Below are 14,104 nucleotides of genomic sequence, written 5' to 3' on the forward strand. Positions count from 1 at the left end.
TAATTATGAACCATGCCTATCGGTATTCCACATATGGATGTGACTAACTTGTTCACTGAAAGCGAAACACGTTGGACCCCAATACTGGCGTGGAAAATGGACGAGGTGCACCGCAGGGTTCACAACTGTGGTCTGAGAAGCTAGTGACAGAATGACAAATCACATTGGATACTTGGAATCTTAGTACACTAACAGGAAGATTGAGTGACATAGGCAGAAGATAGGTGCCTTGTGATTGCAGGAGACTAGATGGAAAGGAAATGGAACTAGAGAGATGGGAAATAGGTATAAGATTCATCACAGTGGGCCACGAGAGAGAAGAAATGAAAGGAAAAAGTTGTAGAAGTAAAGAGAATAAATGATAAGCTTTTAAAGAAAGATTTAGATATGATTTTGAAGCAGCTATTAGAACAGTGAAAGAGGGGGAGAAGCTGATCATAGGAGCATAAATGAGGATGTACATGAAGATTTTAGGTTTGGAATTTGACATGAGGGTGTAGAATATAAATCATATATGGATCTGAGTTTTTAAGTGGCATAAATGAACACCTGGTTGCAGAAGCTAGATAAGCATCTGGAAATCTATGAAAATGGAGGAGTAGAAAGCCAAATAAAATTGTAAGGAACTGTAAAAGGAGGTTATGCGGAATCATATGTTAAACAATATAGACTGATTGTGGTGGATTTTAAAATGAGAGGTCGGAAACCTTAGATGGGAAAAGGGAGATCTAGAATTAATATTTGGATCTCAAAAGGAAAATGTGTGAGACATTCAGGATGATTATAAGAATGAAACGACTGGAAAGGTTGAAATTAGAGACTGAACAGGGTAACAGATTGGAAAATATCTGGGTAGGTATGAAAAAATATGTGTAGGGGAAACGGAGGAATTAGTGGGATGAACCAGTGGAAATGGTGTGTCAGAAGGTGGAAATTGGTGAGGGACAGAGGTGTGAGAATCAGTTAAAACGAAATTAAGGAGCAAACGAACGGTAGAGAGAATAAGAAAAAGATTGTACGAAGAACATGAGTATAGTTATATGATGAGCATGTAGTTGAATGAAAGGCTGAAACAAATGAAGTAGAAAAGAGTATCAATGAGATTTCAAACTTGAGGAGAAATCAGAGATAAAATCTGGGGCATTTGGTAGTCATGAGGGATAGGAATGAAAATACATTGCATCAGGGTGATGACATTAAGAGGAGAAGAAGAGAATATTGAATACTGAAAATGAGAAAGAACACCTTGGAGAAGTACGAAGGATGGAGTGGCCTCTGATGGAGATACGAAGTACAGATGTGAAGTGGACATTCGGTAAAATAAAGTACCAGGTCGATCAGAGGTTTAAATTGAAATGGCCAAGATACTAGCAACAGAAGGAGGGGGGGCGGGAGAATGGATGCTGGATTTATTGAGAGCAAGGTGGAAAGAGGATATAATACCAAAAGATAGGGTGAAGAGTCTAATGGTATATATGTTTAAGCAGAAAGGATACGTCATGAAATGTGGTAACTACATCATCATCATCTCCTACGCCTATTGACGCAATGGGCCTAAGTTAGATTTCACCAGTCGTCTCTATCTTAAGCTTTTAAATCAATAAATCTCCATTCCTTGCCTACTTCAGGGTTCATAGTCCTTAGCCAAGTAGGGCTGGGTCTTCCAACTCTTCTAGTGCCCAACCTTGAATACAACTTAGGAGATGCTTCCCCTCCTCTCCTGTCGTAGAAACACCTCCCACCAACCAGTAAATATTGACAAGGATGATGCCGATCAGCCTCCAGGCAACTTTCTTGTGACTAAGACTCGCGGGGAGTGTATCATCCAACCAGCAACCAGATCGGGACCCACCGGACCTAGGCTCTGAGCAGCCAAACATTACCTGACTCTGAGCCCTGCTCAAGCAGTGTATAATACAATCAAAGCCGCATCGGGAACTCCACCTGGATTTACTCAAACCACGACTCCACTAAGCTTCAGCAATCATGAGCGAAGTATCAGCCTGACAGTTATGAAACCTCTCGCGGCAAACATCACAGCCCTACTCAATTCATCCAGACTCAGCCTGATGATGTGAGGAGACACGCAGTACCCTTTCGTAACATGAAGCAGCCGAACTCGATTGACCTAGTTTTCAATAGTTTTCTTTTAGTTAATTATATGATTTCTACTATGTATTTTGCTCTTTCCTTACTGATAACAAGCAGCACAGTTAGGGGTGGAATGCAATAATGATGAAAGAAGGAATGTCCGAGCAATAAAAAGGCTCACTACAAGATAAATGCCACTGAGGTATCGATAGATTTTATTTAATTATTATTATTATTATTATTATTATTATTATTATTATTATTATTATTATTATTATTATTATTATTATTATTATTATTATTGTCATTATTATTATTATTATTATTATTAGCCAAGCTACGACCCTGGTTGGAAAATTAAAACCCTACAACACGTAAGGTTGCTGCAGGGAAAGAAACCCAGTGATGAATAGCAAATAACCTATATATAAGTGATGAATAAGAAAGTATGAAATATTTCTAGATCAGTAAGAACGTTAACATATATCAGTCATATATAATTTATAAAATGGCACTTGCATCAGCTTGTTCAATAGAAAAGAAACAAGTAATAGAGGCACAGAATGTCAGAAATTGGATTATCAGTTTAAAATAGCATAAGATATCAAATACTACGTTGTGAACCCACAAGTCACAATGATAAATGGACCTAGGAAGATAAGAAACCATTTTATATGTTGTTGTTTCATTGCTTCTTAATCAGGTACATTCAAAAATATCTGTTGTATCAAAATCCCCAGTTGGAAGTTCAAGTACATCAAAGGACAAAACTTACTTTGCTTTTGTGTGGAGTGTTGAAAAAAAAAATGACAGTACCTTTAGTTTACTAACCGAAAGATTAGCTAAATTTGATCCGTAAATCCATTAGTGCCTAAACTTTCATGATTATCCTTGTTTGTCAAACTTAGAATTGAGCTCTTACGATGAAATTTAAAGAATTTATTTAGGGTATGAGTGAAATTTGTGATTCAATCAGTTTTTCACAGTAGATTCGGAATGGTTTCATATTTCACCTGGTGGATAATTGGTAAATATAAAGTATCTGGATTTGTTTCGACTGAAAGGCAAAACTGAATCCTACTCATGGCTAAATCGTTTATCGAAAAAGAATTTTGTTATTGGTTTTTTTTCGGATGGAATTGATCAAAAAAAAATTTTTTTAACGCAATATTTGAATACAAGACTGTCACCTGTTTTAGCGACAAAACACACACGCATAGTAACACAAACACACACACACACACACACACACACACACACACACACACACACGTTAGTATAAGCGTAATAGAAATAATGCTCAACATTAAAATATTATATTCCTTCAATGTTTATATCTCTTGCCTGAGGATTAAGTTGACTTACTTTCATTTGACATTTATTTCTTTTAATATCGCCTCAGTTAAACAAAATCCAGTTTTTGTTAATCCTTTCAGAGTACGATGAAACTTTTTATAGTGGAAGGCAAATCCATTTTTTTTCGGAGGTTTAGTCTTCAGTGATGGTTTCCAGTTTTGGATAAGATATAGGATATTTCGTAATCAAGTAAACTCCTACTATTCATAACAAACTATAGCTGTGTACCAAACCTTATATTAAGTGAAAGACGACAATTATCATCGGATTACAATACAGTTTGTAGCTATCATTTGCCCTCACTGAATAAATTTACTGAAATTAATAGATTACTAATCATATTGTTCTTAGAATGTAATGTAAAGAACTGACATCCACTTCAGTAAACATCCTCAGATTGAAGAAACGTGTTAAGTATTATTATTATTATTATTATTATTATTATTATTATTATTATTATTATTATTATTATTATTATTATTATTATTATTATTAAAAGCTAGGTTCCAACCCTAGTTTAAGAAACCGGATGATATATGCCCTAATTCTCCAACAGGCAAAAAATAGCCTAGTGAGGAAAGGACACACGGAAATAAATAAACAACAAGAGAAGTAATGAAAAATCAAAATGAGGTATTCTAAGACCATTTGCAACTTTGAATTAGATCTTTCATACATGAACTATAAAATCTTGAAAACAACAAGAGGATGATAAATGATATAGAATAGTGTACCCTCAAGCAAGAGAACTCTAATGAACAGGTAAAGTTCAACATTTAGCAATGAATGAAAATACTAAAATTTCAATGATATGATTTTTGGCGAAGCAGGTATTCCATAGTCTTTCAAAAAGAAATGGTACGACAAAACCTATTACCAAACTGAAGAAACTATTCAGCTTTATATCCTATCTCTAGAAATTACACATCGGTTTAGAATAATTTTTACTTGGCATGTGAAAACTTCCGTGATTCACGGTAAAATTGTCGACCATCTACTATTTCTATAGTTATGAACCCCATTTAAGGAACACTAGATGCCATTTGTACTTTATTTTAGGAGAATATAAGCATAGAGTAGTAGCTGACCTTTCTTGTGATGAATTTGAGGGAATGTTTTAGCGTATTGTCTTATTTTCTGTTAAAAGGGTAATTGGTTTCTCAAAAAGTGTATTTCAGTATTTCACGACTGCCTCTTTTGTTTTAGGTTATTTACCTCCAAACCATCGGTTACAAATATGATGTGTCTGTTTTTATTTCTGAAGATTTAAAGCATACGCAAGGGTGGTATGAGTATGATTGACTGAAATTGAGGCTAGGATGATTACCTGAAATGGACCTTTAGTAAAAATATATATATTTTTGTATCTATGTAATATTGGGTTTAAGGATGCTGAATTGTGCAAGAATCTTGTGTTGTCTTCAAGAGCAGTTTTTCGTTTAGTAGCCCTTGAAAAGAATATAGAATCAGAATAAAATATAGTTCGTAAGTCTTCCTCTGCCTACAAGAACGACGATATTTAATTCTTTGGATTCATTATTTCTAGATCTTTATCTTGTATGAGATTTTAATGGAATATTTTTTTATCCAATAAGAGATAGTGTTTTAGATAATTATTGAAAGATATTCTATCCGGTCACCTTTGTGAGAGAGCTTCTATTATTGCCTTATTTGCTTATGCTTCTGGAGTAAACATTTCATCTTTTGTCTTGTCTTCTCTTTCCTGTGAAGTGCGGCCATCCACATGAGGTGTTACACATTTCCCACTATAAGGTATGGCTCACTTTTGTCTACTACCAAATTGTAAAAGAGTTTCCCTAAAGTGACAAGTGTTCTAAGGCTTTGAAGAAAAAAAAAAGGATATATTGATAAGTGTGAGTGGTATATGATATTGCCTCAAGTTTTATTCTATGATTCAGTTATTACTGAATTCTTTGAATCAACTGAGTTTTACCATTATCTTTTTGCTTTCACTAGATTCCTCTTTTGCCGTGAACAATTCGTTTGTTTTATACCTGATTGTTTCGCAGGTCAATATCCTTTTTTTGGGCTTATTCTATGTGGATGTGAGATCATATTAAATAAAGCTAAGAACACTATTCATAGTCACCTGTTTTCGTAGTGGCCTTATTCGCCATCCTCTTTTTATATAGTCTTATATGTATCTTTATTACTATTGAGGTAATTTATTAGCTAAAACACAAAATAGGGCACCATACCTACACATGGTTGTTATGATATCCCTGGGCAAAATTCTTTAAAAAAACTCACACACACACACACACACACACACACATATATATATATATATATATATATATATATATATATATATATATATATATATATATATGTACATATATATATATATATATATATATATATATATATATATATGTACATATATATATATATATATATATATATATATATATATATATATATATATATATATATGTATATATATATATATATATATATATATATATATATATATATATATATATATATACATATATATATAAATATATATGTATATATATATATATATATATATATATATATATATATTTGTACACACATATATATATATATATATATATATATATATATACATATATATATATATATATATATATATATATATATATATATATATATATATATGAGAGTTTTTTTTAAGAATTCCGCCCAGGGATATCATAACAACCATGTGTAGGATATATATATATATATATATATATATATATATATATATATATATATATATATATATATATATATATATATATATATATATATGCATATATATATATATATATATATATATATATATATATATGTATATATATATATATATATATATATATATATATATATATATATATATATATATATATATATATATATATATATATATATATATATCAATTATGTACGTTTGAGTACCAATGTTAATCATTGCATTATATATATGTAGTTATAATGCTTATCTTACAAACTAGCCCTTTTTTTCTCCTTCAGTTATTGAAGAGAAATTGGAAAATGAAAAACATAAATTTCTGATTCATGCATTTTTTGCTGTACCGTGATTAGGATGTATGATATTTGGCTGGCAGTAAGTTAGAGTTTTGATTATTCATTAACTGCAGATTTCTTCAACCTTTGCACTTTATAAGAAAATTGGCGTGTAGGGAAAATTAGGTTGAATAAATCTTAATGTTATGCCTTTAACTGCATGTTTGCTTGTTTTATGCCCCTCCATAACTCCGACTTTTGATCAGTATTCTTATTAATTTAGTAACTGTAAAAAGTTATAGATAATAGAGAGAGAGAGAGAGAGAGAGAGAGAGAGAGAGAGAGAGAGAGAGAGAGAGAGAGAGAGAGAGAGGGCATTGCAATAATTCTTATGCGTGATCACAATACCAAATTGCGTTAATATACAAGACAAATGCAACACTCGCTAAACATTAACCCGGAAATATGGGGGACGGAAGAAACACGGAGGAAGAATCAAAGCTTACGGTTTCATTAAACATGGCCGTGAAATATTCCGTTAACTAGCGTCCACAATAATCTCACAAATTCAGTTCATGTGCCAAATGTTGTCATACTGTGTTTTTGATAAACTCATTTTTATTTAAAAAATAATTGTGTATGAGGAGTCGTGAAATGGAAGGAACGAATCAGTGGAAAAGAGTGAGCAATTTTTTATCCTTGGCGAGTAATAGTGGGTTATTCCTTTTTAACTCTATAGCTATTTATGGTCATCAAAAGGTATCAAAATGCTTTTGAACACCAATTTTTTATTGGCATAATTTTTTATATATATATATATATATTTTGTTGCATTCTAGGAAAAAGGATTATAAACAAATGACAAGAGAGTCTCAGCAGAGAAAAGAATAAAAAGAATGTTATATATATTTAAGAGATGAATGGGAGTGAGCCCAAAACTACCCAGCCATGTGTCTTAATTCCTAATTCCCAGTATATCAGGATACTCCTTTGTGATACCCCAATTAGCAGTAATAATTATCAAGCTATTTCTCGTAATAACTTTTCAATTACTTTTCAGAATATAGATTGAATCTATCATTTTATATATTTGTAATACCAATCATCAGGTCTTTTAATGACTCCCACGCATATATATATATATATATATATATATATATATATATATATATATATATATATATATATATATATATATATATATATATATATATATATATATATATATTGTTACGGGCCACTGGTTCGAGTCCGGCCTTGCTTAAGGGACTCAAGGGCCATAACAAACAAATAATAATAATAAAGGTCGCCAGTCAGCAATGATACAAGGAATACTGACAAAAAGATGTATTTACAATAATATTTAAATAGAAATAAATGAAAGGGGAGCACAGCGGATAACTATTTTAGTTTGAGCCACGAGGAGCTTCGAATGGAGTTTGGTTGGCCGTGGATGAAACGCCAGCACAGCAATCACGTTCCCTGGAAGGGGGAAATAAATTGAATTATTAACAGCCCACTTACTTCTACCGGCTGGGAACACGATGAAGTCGTGTGGTTAAAACCTTTAAGCAAATTAAATGAAAATGCAAAGCTTAGGGATTTAAACGTTACACATGGGAATCAACACTGTCACAGGGTGAATGTATTAAAACTAGGACTAAACTGCACACGTGGTCTGGGTATAGGGGGATAGGATACAAGGTTCAGTGGGTAGGATTTTTCTTTAGAGGATAAGGAAAAATGGGGTGTGATAATGAAGGGATGGCAGGTTGGATAAGGATATTGAGAATCTCAAAATCAGACACCTTACCTTTAGTAAAAATGACTCTGGTTTCTTTCCCTTGTGGAAAGATGTAGACAGAGGTCCTGCCTCCCTGATGTCTTGAGGGTGAAGCGAGATGATGTTTCCCTCAAGGAGGTTGAGTGAAGAAGGAGCAGATGTTCTCCTTATGGATGCTGACTTACGAAGAAGATCCCCAGTTTTCCCTGGGTAGGTCAACCCCACTTGACCCCCAATTGGGGGGGGGGGTAGGGGGATTGGCCTGACCGCTGTCCTATTGGTCAGGCTTGATCTCGTCTCCCCACATCCTTCACAGCTCGCTTCCCTTGTCCTGGGACCTCGATGTTCTCACGTGACTTGTAGAAGGTAGCTGAAATTGAGATCTCAGGGGGAGTAGACTGGTATAGGATGGTGGGAGGGGGGGGGGGTGAGACTCTGGGTAGGGTCCCAAACTCGTGGCATTTCGACCCATGCTGGCGGGGTCTTTTGTTATTGGAAAAAAGGTGGCGTAAAGACCGCCATTACTAACAGCCCCCCATTTTAGCAGAGATTTTGTCCTAAAACAGGACAAGAACTCTGCAAGCAAGGTCTGAAGCCACTAGCCTTAATGATTCCTCCCTCAGTGAGTCTCACCACGATAATGGATAAATATCTAAGCTGCAACTAGGGTCATCATTTTACGGTATTTTGACTGTAAATTAACTTTAAGTGCCACATAGAAATAAGTATGCTGGCTGTGAGGCAGCAACTGAAAAAATTAAAAAATGCAAAATTGAAAATTAAAATGTAAAAGATGGTTAAAGTTAAGTGACCTAGTGCAGTGGTAGGCATAAAATTAAAGAAAATTGGCATATATGCAAGAAAAGGATAAAATAAATACATGAAAATGAATTAAATACAAATAATGATGCCAAGATGGCTCCTCAAGTTTATCTACCTGGGGAGACACCAAGGCCAATAAATATTTTTTCATACAAACTAAATTTACCTACTGACTATGACTACAGGCTATGGTTATGGCACTGTGCCCTGAGCACTAGTGCCTGGAGAGGACATCTGCTATTTTATTATCTGTGCCTCTTATGTGCTCGACCTTCCAATTGTAGTCTTGGAGGTCCATGCACCACCTCATGAGTCTCTTATTCTTATTTCGGAACTGCGTCAAGTAAGTCAGAGGGTTATGGTCTGTGAGGACTGTGAGTGGGAACTCATGGTCAGCATGATATGATTCGAAATGCTTCAGTGACAAGACCATGCCTAAGAGCTCCTTCTCAATAGTACTGTACCTAGTTTGAGCAGGGTTCAGTTTCTTTGAGAAGTATGCAATAGGGTGTCGGACTTGATCTTCCTCTTGCAGGAGGACAGCTCCCACCCCTATGTCACTGGCATCCACAGCAAGAGCGAAAGGTTTAGTGTAATCTGGTGCACGGAGCACGGGACGGCTCATTAAAATGCCTTTTAGGTGGTCATAGGCCGCCCGGCATTCATCCGTACAGCAGAACAGCCTTTTTCCTTTGAACAAGTCTGTGATGGGAGCGGCTACCTGAGAAAAGTTGGGCACAAACCTCCGGAAGTACTGTACCATCCCCAGGAATCGTTGGGCTTCCTTCTTAGTCCTAGGGTAGGGCATCTCTTGTATTGCACGGATATTTGCATCTTTGGGCATTATTTTGCCCCTTCCTACTTGGTGGCCCAGGTAGGTAATCTCAGTCCCGCCAAACGTGCATTTTTTGAGGTTGATGACCAAATTTGCCTTTTGGAGGGCCCTCAGCACCTTCCCTAGGGTTTGGAGGTGTTCTTCCCAGGCCTTGGAGAAAATGACGATGTCATCTAGGTAGACCACACAGTTGGAAATTCCCGCTAGTACCTTGTTCATGAGTCTCTGGAAGCAGCTGGGTGCGTTCCTAAGACCAAAAGGCATTACTCGACACTGGTAAAGTCCATCTCGGGTTATGAATGCGGTCAGTGGCCGCGACTCCTCTGCCAGTGGTACCTGCCAGTAGCCCTTTTCTAGGTCAATCTTACTTAGATAAGGTGATTCACCTAAGCTCTCCAAGCAATCCTCGATGCGAGGGAGTGGGTAGGACTCAGGTTTTGTCACCGCATTCAATTTGCGGAAATCTATACATAGCCTATCCCCCCCTCCCTCTTTTGGCACTAGGACCACCGGTGATGCCCATGGACTTTCACTTTCCTCAATGAGACCTAAGCTGAGCTGCAATTTTATCTGTTCCGACACCCTTTCAGCCCGTTGGGGGTTTAACCGATAATAATTCTGACGGATCGGACACGTTCCTGGGACCAAGTCAATCTTGTGTTCTAGTAGTTGGGTGCGACCCAGTGTGTCTCGCACTACCTGTGGGTGCTGTAGCAGGAGGTTCTTGACAATATCCCTCTTAACAGTGTCCAACACAGGGGTGACCAGCTTAAAGTTGGCCAGGACCTCGGAGTTGCTCTCGGGTGAGTGGACCTGGGTAACAGTACCCACCACATTGGCCCTTTGTTGATAGGGCTTAAGCAGGTTGATATGGAGCCACTTGGCTCGCCTTATGCCACAATCCACTAGGTAATTTAATTTACCCTTCTTCCCAAGAATCTTGTGAGGGCCCGTAAATTTTGTGCTTAACGGTCTCTGTTCCCCTGGGCGGAGAACCAGAACTTGGTCTCCCACCTCAAAACTTCGATCCTGGGCTTTACGATCTACGTGACCTTTTGTGATGCCCTGTACCTTCGCCTCGGAAGCCTTGGCAATTTCCCAGGCAGTTCGTATCTTAGCCTGTATATCTGGCAGCTCTTCCACCCAGGAGGCCTTGGAGGAGGCCTCCCAAGCTTCATAGAGTATGTCAAGTGGCCCACGTGTGGAGTGAGCGTACAACAACTCAAAAGGGCTGTATCCTGTGGTTTCTGAGCGTGCTTGGCGGAGGGCGAACAGAGCGTAAGGCAAGTTCTCCTCCCAATCCGAAGAGCCAGCCTCCCCTAACTTCGTCAAGACTGTTTTTAGTGTTTGGTGGGAGCGCTCCACGAGTCCTTGGCTCTCTGGGTGATATGCCGTAGAGGTCTGGTGGTGGACACCATGGTACTCCATTGCTGCCTTAAACTCTCTTGCCATGAAGTGAGAGCCCTTATCCGACTGGACTGTGGCTGGGAACCCAAACCTACAAAAAAATTGTGTCAGGCCCCTGACAGCATGACTGGCATTGGCGCACCTGGTCGGTACAGCTTCGAGGTAGCGCGTGAACCGATCAATCATGGTTAATAAGAAACGATTTCCACGCTTACTACGGGGCAGGGGACCCACATAATCCACTAGTACATCATGGAAGGGGATACCTGCAGATGGAATGGGTTGGAGAGGAGCCCGCGGCACCACCTGGTTTGGGTTACCGGCAACTTGGCACGGATGGCAGGAGGCTACGTAAGCCTTAACACTCTTCTGCAATCCCGGCCAGAAGAAATGAGGCTGGATCAGGTGGGTAGTGCGTTTCACACCAAAGTGTCCTCCCAATCCCTCATGAGCCATACGTAGCACCACCAAGCGGAGATTACGGGGAACAACTACTTGCCGGCAAAGGGCTTCTGCAGGATCGTGAGGGCCTCGGGTGACTCTGAAGAGCACCCCTTCCTTCAGCAGGAAATTCTCCTTTGAGAGGTTAGTCATCTCTGCTTCGTCTGAGTAAGCAGCTTCCCTGTAGGTTTTCAGCGTCTCGTCCAACAACTGAGATTTGATAAGCTCCGTCCGACTCCCGAGGTCCTCTGGGGAAATGGACGCTTCTCCCTCAGACTCCCCCGAGACCCCTGGGCTAGTATTTGGGTTAGCTTCATTCCCTGTGGTGGTGAGCAGCACCGCTCCTTCCGAATAGGTTTCCGGGGTACGAGGCTCAGACTCATTGCTATAGGAGGAGGGCTCTCGCGCCACCTCACTTAGCCAAGGTACTTCTCCAAGGTCAATGTCAGCTAGCCATTTGTCTTCTTCAGGAGGGGCATTCTCAGTCTCGGGCTCCGGCTCAACTGCTTTCATGCACCTGAGGGGCACACGCTGTATGCCTCTTAGGAGGTCTTGTCCCAAGAGCAAGTCATAGCCCTCATGTCCGAGATCGCTCACTACCCCTAGCCTGCACCTTTTGCTGAGCTGGGGCGTGGTCACTCTCAACTCCACAGTAGGAAGATCCTTAGTGACTCCTTCGATCCAACGGACTGTCATGCGATTATCCTGCTGAACTTTGGCACCGATAGGCAACTGGTGCCATAAGATTAGTGAAACGTCTGCACCGGTATCCTGTAATGCTCTGACCGACTGCGGAGAGCCGTCTCCTTGAGGCAGAGCTACTGTGATCTCCCCAACAGCGGGCTGTCTTTTGGGAGCTTCACGGATAGAGATTGAGAGGGCAGCTGGAGAAGAGGCTGAGGATTTGCTGGGACATAGTGAGTAGTTCTTTGTGTGTCCGTAGCACTTACATACCTCGCAGTATGCACTGGCATAGTTCGGCTTCGCCACCTTAACCTTGGGCTTATTCGTCTGCTTCGTGGACTCAGTTGACTGACCGGATAGCTTCAGCCGACAGTTGGCTTCCAAGTGGTTAGATCTCCCGCAATGGCCACACTTGGTAGGGGAGATCGGATTTTGCCGGGGCTTAGACTTACCCGATGGGACTGAGCTGGGGGGCCCCGAGTTGAACCGGACTAGCTCGTACTCATCAGCATACTCGCAGCATGCTCTAAACGTGGCTGGATTTTTCTCAGATATGTAAATTGAGAGCGCCGGTGGGGCGTTCCTGTGGAAGTCCTCAATTTTGAAGAGCTCTAGGAGGTTGTCGTAAGAAGTGCACTTTGCAGCCTCGACCCAAAGGGTATTGAGCCTATCCTTCTGAAAACCCCAATCAGACCAAGATGTCGTGGGGGACTTGGTGAGCCTACGCCACTGACGGCGCCAATTTTCAGGACTTAGTTTATAGGCCTCAATCAAGGCCTTCCTGACGGCCTCAAAATTACCCTGTTTATCGGCAGGGAGCGCAGCATGCGCATTCTTCCCTTTCCCCGCCATATGCTTTGACAGTAGTAGGGCCTTCATATCCTCCGCTACGGCACACGTCTTAAACACGGACTCCACCTCATTTAGCCACCTCACAGGATCCTTGTCGTCCCACTGAGGAATGAGTGTGTGGACAGGCATGGAGGGGAAGCTTTGGCCATTTTGAGTGCCGTTGGGGTGAGGGCTGTTTAGCCGTGCTAGCTGGATATCCTGTTCCCGCATCTTCAATTCATGCTCTCGCTCTCTCTCCTTCTCAAACTCTTCCTGCTCGGCTTTCCTCCGGGCCTCATTCACAAGCTCCCGCACATAGCCTTGCAATGCCTCTCCTTCGTAACCTTGTCGCTCTGCAAGGGCCACAAAGTCCTGAATTTCCGCAGCAGTCATTTTGCTAATTTTATGGGTGGACCTCTATGCTAGACAAAACAAGCTGGAATCACAACTATACAGTAGGTGACCCTCTAGGCTAGTCAAAAAAAAAGAAAATGGAATCTCCACGATGTGTGACCCTCCTATGCTAGTCTTAAGGAAAAAAATTGGAATCTCCACGATGTGTGACCCTCCTATGCTAGTCTTAAGGAAAAAAAATGGAATCTCCACGATGTGTGACCCTCCTATGCTAGTCTTAAGGAACAAAAAAATGGAATCTCCACGATGTGTGACCCTCCTATGCTAGTCTTAAGGAAAAAAAATGGAATCTCCACGATGTGTGACCCTCCTATGCTAGTCTTAAGGAACAAAAAAATGGAATCTCCACGATGTGTGACCCTCCTATGCTAGTCTTAAGGAAAAAAAATGGAATCTCCACGATGTGTGACCCTCCTATGCTA

The 14,104-nt window shown here is 39.5% G+C and overlaps 1 protein-coding gene across 1 annotated transcript; it reads right to left on the minus strand.

Moving 5' to 3' along the window:
• Positions 1-10,443: 10,443 nt before the first annotated feature.
• LOC137639726 (uncharacterized) lies at positions 10,444-13,661 on the minus strand. The gene is made up of 5 exons (XM_068371971.1): positions 13,476-13,661; positions 12,704-13,337; positions 11,771-12,304; positions 10,529-11,578; positions 10,444-10,475 (listed from the first exon to the last, which is right to left on the minus strand). The coding sequence occupies exons 1-5, from the start codon at positions 13,659-13,661 to the stop codon at positions 10,444-10,446; spliced, it is 2,436 nt and encodes an 811-aa protein (XP_068228072.1).
• Positions 13,662-14,104: the final 443 nt, after the last annotated feature.

The sequence above is a fragment of the Palaemon carinicauda genome, chromosome 4 (assembly GCF_036898095.1).
Source record: "Palaemon carinicauda isolate YSFRI2023 chromosome 4, ASM3689809v2, whole genome shotgun sequence".
NCBI lineage: Eukaryota > Metazoa > Arthropoda > Malacostraca > Decapoda > Palaemonidae > Palaemon > Palaemon carinicauda.

Excerpts from the sequence above, each read along its gene's own strand:
- LOC137639726 (XM_068371971.1), bottom strand. The coding sequence starts at position 13,661 with ATGACTGCTGCGGAAATTCAGGACTTTGTGGCCCTTGCAGAGCGACAA. Across the intron at positions 13,338-13,475 it reads GGGAACAGGATATCCAGCTA|ACGTGTGCCGTAGCGGAGGA; the intron begins GCACGGCTAAAC and ends TCCGTGTTTAAG. Across the intron at positions 11,579-11,770 it reads TCTCCGCTTGGTGGTGCTAC|GTATCCCCTTCCATGATGTA; the intron begins GTATGGCTCATG and ends TTCCATCTGCAG.